The following is a 9,900-nucleotide window of genomic DNA, read 5'->3' as shown; positions in this document are numbered from 1 at the left end:
GGAGTCGTCTCTAACCCAAACCCACAGGGTGTTTTTGCCTCAAAGATAAATACAACTCCCGGATACAGGCTGACTGACTGCGCTAAAGAGGCACCACAACCATTATGTTTAAGTCAGATTTAAATGAAAGGGAATACTAAAAGCTGGAGATTAAACTGCTGATTGTTTACCAAAAACCGTGCCTTGAGTGTTGACTGTGTACCTACAGAGTCAGGCTAATAAACATGTATTTTTCTCTTTATCTCCTAAAGCGATATACTCCTTAATTGTAGACTGATGAACTTCAGCAATATCAGCTCTTCCTCATGGTTCTGTGGGTTAGGGTTAACTGGGTGAGCTGTTCCCCCGTGAGAGTATTTTAGACACCACTAGATCCAGAGTTTCAATGAGTTTCAATGACACCTGGCCAGGGCAGCAGCAGTATACAATAGTTACAGACAATACAGCAGTCAACAACACATAAAACAATACACAGACACAGTTATTCAGTCTGGAGTAAAACAGCATCTCAAAACCATTTACATGGATTGTAAATGGACTGCACTTACAGTATATAGCACTTTTATCTAAAGCGCTTTACAATGAAGACCTCTCATTCACCCATTTACACACACCCATTTACACACACCCATTTACACACACACACACACACACACACACACACACACCAATGGCAGCAACTGCCATGCAAGGTTCAGTGTCTTGCCCAAGGACACTTCGACATGTGGTCAGGAGGAGCTGGGATTCGAACCGTCGACCCTACGATCACTAGACATACTGTATTACTACACATAATACTACACTAGACATACTGTATTAAAACACAATACTACACTAGACATACTGTATTACTACACAATACTACACTAGACATACTGTAATACTACACTAGACATACTGTATTACTTGAATGTCTTTGTTTATATAGCACTTTTCCAGACAGAAGTTGCAAAGTGCGTCACAGTAAAAGAAATGGTACTCAGAGAGCACATACCTCCACCCCTGAATGCATTTTGTGGCTTTGTGCACGCCAAAATTGAATGAGTTCTAAATTGGCCCACGCTACACCCCTCCACCGAGTGTCATGAAAAGCAGTTTGGCAGTGTTTGTGTAATCCTAGACAAAAAAATGAATAGAGGTGAATGGCTGTCCGGGCGGCTTGTAATTCACTGGGGCAGAGGTAAAAATGACTGGATGGGAATAGGTGGCTGTATTTGCCCAACTCTGTGGCTCCCCCCTCGGGCTTTCCCTCTGCACACGCAAGTCCAAACCCTGTGTCTCTAGCACCCCCACACTGGTTTTGTTGGAGCAGGTTTCGTTCGAAGTTTTGTTTTCATTTTGTATAATCCTAGTCCAAAAAATGACTAGAGGTGAATGGGTAGCTTTATTTGGCCGGCTCTGTGGTGCCCCCCTTGCGTCACAGCCAGCGGGGGGCAGTGCGGTGCACTCCAGGTTAGAGCATGCTACACCCTTCCACCGAGTTTTGTGAATATCAGTCCAGTAGTTTTTGCGTAATACTGCTAACAGACAAATGTGACAGCGGCTGGTGATTTGGTCCGCAACTCGGCAAACCCCGAAATGCGCTAGGGGGCAAAATAAATAAAAAACCTTTTTTTTTTCGTTTTTTTTTTTTTCTTGTATTACCAAAGTTGAAGTTGTGAAGAACCCACTTACTATAACAGACAACAGTTTTAGGTTCACGAAATACGTATAATTAGTCTGCAAACTAAGCTTGTTTTTAGCTGATTTCGAGCCGGGCTTGGGGGCGGGCAGATCGATTAGCATGATTTGGTTTCATTGGCTATTGCTTCTGGGTTCTCCGCCCCCACCCTTCCCCAACACACCGGCTTTGTTTACATTCAGTCCCAAGTTTAACCATGGATGCTACAGCTTTTGCTAAAGAGAAGACGGGGATGGCATCCAGGACATGGAAAGAGTTTTAAGAGCAGCTAAAACTCCAGCAGAGCAGGACTCGTTCGTACACAGAGTTTATTCTTGATGACCTGTGATACAGAGATGACTGTATCAACAAAGCAAGTTGCTACCACGCGAACGACGTACCAGATTCACACCACTGTTATCTGCCGCCAAGCATTCTGCTTTGCTTTGGGGTAAGCTATCTTTATACTATCTGTGCTGTTTACATTACATTAAACGTTAGTCGTTTAGCAGTAGCTCCTTTCTAAACAAGTGACTAAGTCTAGCTAGCATAACAAAGGCACTAGCACTAACTAACAAAGGCTAGCTAGCTAACATTAGCTAACATGCTAGTTAGCTGAGCTGTCCCTTCGTTCCTAAACTAGCCAGCTGCCTAGCACAGGGACATGGCTAGCTAGTGAGCTAGCCCTTTGTTCCTAAACTAGCTAGCGAGGCAGCTAATATCCAGCCAGCTGCCTTTATCTATATGGAGTGCCAGTACTGTGGGCAATAGTTTAATGTACTTTCTTCCTTCTATTCTATTGCAGTTTTGATGCTGAGAGACCTGGCATGGTTGTGGCCAGAGAACACCGTGATGCACCGGCAGTCGAGTTTCAGCTGCTGCGCAAGCCTGATGTCCTGCCCCCCAGAGAAGGTCTTCTTGTGCAAGCCCCACCCGGACTGGACATGGCCAGACAGACGTATCTCTTTGACAAGATCAGAGAGTTCTGTTCTGATGAGGGACGAGACGTCACATGTCCCCCGCCAAACTCCACAGCAGCTCAGAACAAGACTGTCCGCTGGTAGATTCACTGCAGATCATCAGGACGGACAGCACTGCAGGAGAAAGGCCACAGCCTTTTCCTGTTTTTATACTGAACCGTTGCTTGTTCTCTTGCACAGACCTGCCCACACTTGCACAGACTTCATTGTCAGAATATTGAATACTGAGCTGAGTTCTGTTGTTATTACCTTGAGTATTGAGCTGGGGACTGTTATTACTTTGTTGTACACTTGATCACAATGAAAACTATGCACCTTGTCTATGCACCTTGTCTATAAAACAGACAACTGACTGTACACTTTAACACTTAGACTGTTGCCTTTTTTTGTACACTTTACTACTTATGCTTGTACTTTATATCATGTATGTGACAATAAAGAACGTTACATTTGAACTTCATCTTATATTGTGTTGTGAATGCAGTTAAGAACAAGATTAATACTGACTTAAAGAGTGTGGGGTCATCAGTGAGAGAGCACCCCACTTGGCAGCCACTCTCAGTTAATACCCCAAGTTGACAGCCACTCTGACAGACAATACCCCAAGTTGACAGCCACTCTGACAGATAATGACAGATCGTCCAGTGGGGGAGGGGCTGGGGGTGCGGTTACCAGGCTATTGTTCACGCCCATTACCTGGCAGTCAGAGGTGTGAAAATGTTGGAGAAATTTGAAGGAGGATTTCTCAGCTAAGTTGATTTGGCAGTACTAGCATTCAAATAAGCATATCTTCTTCAACTATGTTCAAATTTCAATGTATGAGACTTCATTTGAAATCTTACAATCTGCACTTTCATAATCTGTAAAAAAATGAAAAATGACCTTTGCCTAGTTGAGGACCAAATTACCAGCGGCGGTCACAAATGCACACATGCACGCCACTGAAAACATTACCTCTTGCCCTGCGCTGTCGCTGGGGTGTGGGGTGGAGGTAACAAAATACAAATTAAGAATCAGGTCTGCATATAAATGACATACTGTAACACAGAATAGAGAACAAATCACTATCAATAAAACCATACAACCAGAAGAAACCAATGGCCAACACCACCATTAATAAAGTTCCATGAACAAAAACACTCATAATTACTTCTATAAATAATAATGTTAAAATCCCAGATCTAATCATCTAACCGTGTAATAATGGTTACAGCAGCTTCCTGTATTGTACTTTGTTTTACTTATTATGGTTGTTGTTTTTATCTGTTACCTTTTTTGAAAGGGACTGCAGATGCAAATTAGCCTAAGGCTAACTCTGGTGCGATGCATCAAATGTTTTTACATTTATGTTTTAATTGCACATGGTCCCTTCCAAATAAAATTGAAAAATGAAATCCGGGGGACTGCAGGGGGCTTGTTATGTTGTAGGGAAGGTTGATTTTGGGGCTGGGTTTAGATGGTTATTTATAGAGAAAGCTGTTGTCCTTCCGGAGCTACTAGAGCCCTGTGCTGTGGCTAGTTCACTTCAGTTTGATATGTCAGAGTGTTCTACAGAAATAAATACATAAATAAACAATACAAGAAATTCAAATACAGTAGCTCAACCACAGATTAAATTAACGACTTGAACAGAAAATGAAAATGTTTATATTTTTTCTTGCCCTCTAGAGTGTACAGAAGAGCTCTTCATGTCCTCAAATAGCATACCGCACCACCATGCATGCTGGGAGCTGTTAGTGCATGACCTCATGGTTGTGTGGCCTCATGACTGTGCTGTGTGTGTGTGTGTGTGTGTGTGTGTGTGTGTGTGTGTGTGTGTGTGCAGGTCTACTGTTACCATTTAGTAAGGAGGGGTGGGGTCCCACACAAAAGCAGTAATAACATTAGGCTAACGTATGTGGACATACTAAAGAGGTATGGTAATAGCATAAAGCTAACATATGTGGACATACTAAAGAAAGATGGTAATAATGTTAGGCTAACATACATGGACATACTGAAGCAGCCAGTAATAACATTAGGCTAACATACGTGGACATACTAAAGAAAGATGGTAATAACATTAGGCTAACATACATGGACATACTGAAGCAGCCAGTAATAACATTAGGCTAACATACGTGGACATACTAAAGAAAGATGGTAATAACATTAGGCTAACATACGTGGACATACTAAAGAAAGATGGTAATAATGTTAGGCTAACGTACATGGACATGAAGCAGCCAGGTACCAGGCCATCAGAGATACATTCTACCCACAGATTACAAACACCCAACAAGATTTTGAAAACATGACAAAAAACTTCCATATCTCCTGGGGGAAATACAGCAATGTGCAAACACAGCAGAAAGTTTTGTGAGCAGTTGTGACAGGAAAAGGACATCCAATGGAACACAACCACCGTAAAGACTGTCAATCTGTATCCCTGCACCATCTGCACCATTTTGAATACATTTTTAAATATTACCCTAACTTATTCACTCACTTCCCCTATTTGTATTTACATTTATTAACATTCTAGTAATTTATTGTGATGTTTTCGTTGACAATGTAAATGTAAAAGTGGGTGTGGTGATATTGGAAAGGAGTGTTAGCAGTGGTAACTTACTTCAATCCCGGAATGTCCAGCATATTTGTGAGGCCCGTCCAATTGATGTCAAGCAACTGAAAGACAGACAAGAGACAATTTGTTTTGAGATTAACCAAACCCACACAACTCTGAGAGACATACTGTATATGAACCAAACCCACACAACTCTGAGGGACATACTGTATATGAACCAAACCCACACAACTCTGAGGGACATACTGTATATGAACCAAACCCACACAACTCTGAGGGACATACTGTATATGAACCAAACCCACACAACTCTGAGGGACATCTAACACATAAAAGTCTTATCCTCGGCCTACCGGCCTGTCTGTCCGCAGCCTGTCTAACCCTAACCCTGTCCACCCGTCCCGCTATCCGGACTTTCCTCGGACACCGTCGGCCTGAGATCGTTCATATTTGGCACGTGTTTCCACAGGAGACCCAGACAGACCATGACAGGGCCAGATTGTTAATTAATTGTTGGCTCATTTTAACATAAAAAACACCTGCCAATAGAAAAACTGCTCCGAATAGAACCCCACCCGCAGCGTTCCAGCTGCCTACTCTAGAACTATCTAGCTGCTCATCAGCTGCGAGGACCTGCAGCTTTGCCCAAAATGAGTGCAGCTGCCCTGATACAAACACTGAACTATTACCTCACACCAGCCCTGATACAAACACTGAACTATTACCTCACACCAGCCTACTCTAGAATTATTTTTCTGTTGCCCAGCTTTGCCCAACATTAGTGTGTTCTATTGTCCACCCAATAGTAGTAGCTAGCTAACTTGCACACAATAGCCAAACCATGGAAGCTATCATAGAGTCTTTTTTGTTACTCTGTATCTAGTGTTTCTTTTTCTTTCAACCTTTCTGCAATTTTCAGCTGCTGTAACGCCAAATTTCCCCCTGGAGGGATCAATAAAGTATCTTATCTTATTCAGACGGGACTTACCAAACACAACATATCCGCTAAGTTCTGGGGGGGAGACGGGCATATAATGGATTAAATGGTCAGTTACTGATTGCTCCAAGATTACATCAATACTAGTAGATAAGTTGATTGGATGGGCTAAGCGGGACTGATACCAGAGTGCTACTGGTACCAGAACTAGTACTGTAGAAGAAACAAACCCACACAACTCTGACGGACATACTGTAGACCACCTGTGACCAGCTCAACAAGATCTACCCCCAACCCCCCGCAGGCCCCCACCCCCAGAACCCCGTCCTTCTGTCACTTAACATTGGCTAGGTTTTAATTCACGTCTCATTAAAGTTATAACTTATCTTAAAAAGAATTCCATTGCTGATAACCAATAAAAAAACTAACAACATACAACTGAAGTAGCAGCATACAGCTACTGTTTCAAAATCAAAGGATACATTTATTAATCAAGCTACCAATTACTTCACACTGGAAGTGGACCGTTAACTTTCTTGTACTGTATAAATGCCTTGCACAATCTTAACACATAACAGTCAGCTAGTTGTCAGAACAGTGTCTTTAACCTGCTTAAATGACTCAATCACACAACACAATATGAATGATGACTTGCACTGAATGGATCAGCCAGGGTTGCATAATCCTGACTTTTTTTGAGTTTCTGATTGATTTTGCTGGGCTACTATCAGCCCTCTAGTTAACTGTAGTACAAAATAGATCGAGTTGTTGCAGCTACACATACAAGCCTAAGCAATGCTGAAATCAGCCCCCACATGATAAAGTCATTAAAATACTCAGATAAACTGTCACACTTGTAATCTACAAAGTAGCAGGAAGAAAAAGTTGCTCATTAGGACAACAATAGAGGTGACGTGACTGCTTGCTTCCACACACACAACTTCAATGCATCGAGTTGCCTTTTATATGGCTTTTCTTTTGAATGGGTTTAGATCTACCCTCATAGCCTCTGATCTACTGCATTGGGCCCCCCTTGTAGATGAACCAAACCACAGACCCACTCCTCCTGACCCTCTGAGGGACATAGAGGGTTAGGGTTAGGGTTAGGGTTAACCCACAGACCCACTCCTCCTGACCCTCTGAGGGACATAGAGGGTTAGGGTTAGGGTTAACCCACAGACCCACTCCTCCTGACCCTCTGAGGGACATAGAGGGTTAGGGTTAGGGTTAGGGTTAACCCACAGACCCACTCCTCCTGACCCTCTGAGGGACATAGAGGGTTAGGGTTAGGGTTAGGGTTAACCCACAGACCCACTCCTCCTGACCCTCTGAGGGACATAGAGGGTTAGGGTTAACCCACAGACCCACTCCTCCTGACCCTCTGAGGGACATAGAGGGTTAGGGTTAGGGTTAGGGTTAACCCACAGACCCACTCCTCCTGACCCTCTGAGGGACATAGAGGGTTAGGGTTAACCCACAGACCCACTCCTCCTGACCCTCTGAGGGACATAGAGGGTTAGGGTTAACCCACAGACCCACTCCTCCTGACCCTCTGAGGGACATAGAGGGTTAGGGTTAGGGTTAACCCACAGACCCACTCCTCCTGACCCTCTGAGGGACATAGAGGGTTAGGGTTAGGGTTAACCCACAGACCCACTCCTCCTGACCCTCTGAGGGACATAGAGGGTTAGGGTTAGGGTTAACCCACAGACCCACTCCTCCTGACCCTCTGAGGGACATAGAGGGGTTATAAGCTCAGAAATTGGAGTACATGGTGTTGAGTGCAGTCAACACAACAATGATGATTATTTTTATGTTCAGGAGGTGAACTCAAACCATCTGCCAGACAGAATAACCTTAGAAAGAATAACCTTAGACAAAATAACCTTAGAAAGTATAACCTTAGAAAGAATAACCTTGGACAAAATAACCTTACACAGAATAACCTTAGACAGAATAACCTTAGAAAGAATAACCTTGGGAAGAATAACCTTGGACAAAATAACCTTAGACAGAATAACCTTGGAAAGATTTACCTTAGAAAGAATAACCTTGGAAAGATTTACCTTAGAAAGAATAACCTTGGATGGCACTGAAATGCGCAAGAAGATTTGACATTTTACGAGAAGAGAATTGAATCCTTTTTTGTGTCTTCAGGTTCTGTGGTCTGCATACAGTACAAGTCCATTTTAGCGTTGATATTTGATTGACATCACTGAGTGACTCAGCAAAGAGAGAAAGCTACTGACGATGTGGGTCCTGGCAAACCGACTTTCCCTAATGATAATCAATAAGACCGCAGTGATTCAGTTAGTAAATTAAGACAGGAAATGTGTTTTGGCTTTGGGTTTGTGTCCCCTATTGGTCTGTTTTCCTTGGTCATCTATCAGGGCATTGGTGATAATGCTACTGAAGCCAAGCAATTATCCTCATCCTACTAATAAATGTCGGCCCACTTTTTGCAGCTGCTCCTCAGAAGTGCACTGAGCAAAGTCCACCAATCAGACAAGAGGGGAAATCAATAGAAAAATATAAACAAATCTTCTTGCAGACATGCATAGTTGAACTGAGTCATTCAAGAGCACTTAAGGATAAGACCAGGCCTGAGCCATCACAGTGAAGCAGGATAGCTAATGTGAGCTGGGGTACATTAATCACCATCCACCATGTCCTCCTTCAGAGCTGGGGTATAGAAACCCATTAATCACCATCCACCATGTCCTCCTTCAGAGCTGGGGTATAGAAACCCATTCATCACCATCCACCACGTCTTCAGAGTTGGGGTACAGAAACCCATTCATCACCATCAGAGCTGAGGTACAGAAACCCATTCATCACCATCAGAGCTGAGGTACAGAAACCCATTCATCACCATCCACCACGTCTTCAGAGCTGGGGTACAGAAACCCATTCATCACCATCCACCATGTCTTCAGAGTTGGGTTACAGAAACCCATTCATCACCATCCACCACATCATCCTCAGACATCATCACCATTGAATTTGAACTTCATATATTATCTGATTCAATCATGTGATCTTTGAGGACCACTATACTTGTATGTTACCTGTGTGTTACTTGTATGTCATGACATTTCCATGTGAAAGAGTGAAAGACAGTACATGGAGACCTGAGGCTGATGAGATGCTCACTACAACGAGGAGCAAACTCCACTGCTCTCTCACCAAAGACCTCTTCATGCACTACACTGGGGGAGCCAAAACAGAGCAGAAACAGCAAAACACCTCAGACAATTCCAGTGTGTGTGTGTGTGTGTGTGTGTGTGTGTGTGCCTGTTCATGCCTTGTGCTCAGGGTACAGCAGCATTTTGATAACGCATGTATGGACAGACTGTACTGTACTATGAACGGCAAATTTATGGATGCCTTGAGGAATGAATATAAACAGGTAGACAGACAAGGCGGAGCACATGCATGAATGAAGGAATCAAGCTCACAAAGAATGTGGTGCCGTGACAGTTTTCTATGAGGATGGGACGAGTGGCCTGGCTAGCCATTTCACTGGGTTACTAAGGTGCACGTCACCATGGAAAGAGTCCTACCCACTGAATTCCAAGTGACATTTTTGTAGAATAAGTTCCCTGTCAAAACAACACCATAAATACCACATTGGTCCTGGTTTTGTTCCTTCCTTCGAGTGCTAGGCCGTCTCTATCCGCCGCACTCTCTCCTTTCAGCTTGCCTGTTCTCCCCTGACATGACCTCTTCTATGTCACTATGTTTATGTGTACTCTTT

At 43.3% G+C, this 9,900-nt stretch overlaps 1 protein-coding gene across 1 annotated transcript in view; it reads right to left on the bottom strand.

Annotated features, from left to right (window-relative positions):
* LOC311325419 (extended synaptotagmin-2-like) overlaps positions 1–9,900 on the bottom strand; it is a 49,665-nt gene that overhangs the window by 17,331 nt on the left and 22,434 nt on the right. The window contains exon 8 of the mRNA XM_084458115.1: positions 5,252–5,307. Coding sequence (XP_084314241.1) covers positions 5,252–5,307 — 56 coding nt within the window. The remainder of the gene's footprint in view (positions 1–5,251; positions 5,308–9,900) is intronic.

This window comes from Borostomias antarcticus (assembly GCF_949987555.1).
Source record: "Borostomias antarcticus genome assembly, chromosome: 24".
NCBI classification, from domain to species: Eukaryota; Metazoa; Chordata; class Actinopteri; order Stomiiformes; family Stomiidae; genus Borostomias; species Borostomias antarcticus.
Note: the sequence above shows the minus strand (reverse complement) of the source record. Positions and strands in the feature narration are given on the sequence as shown.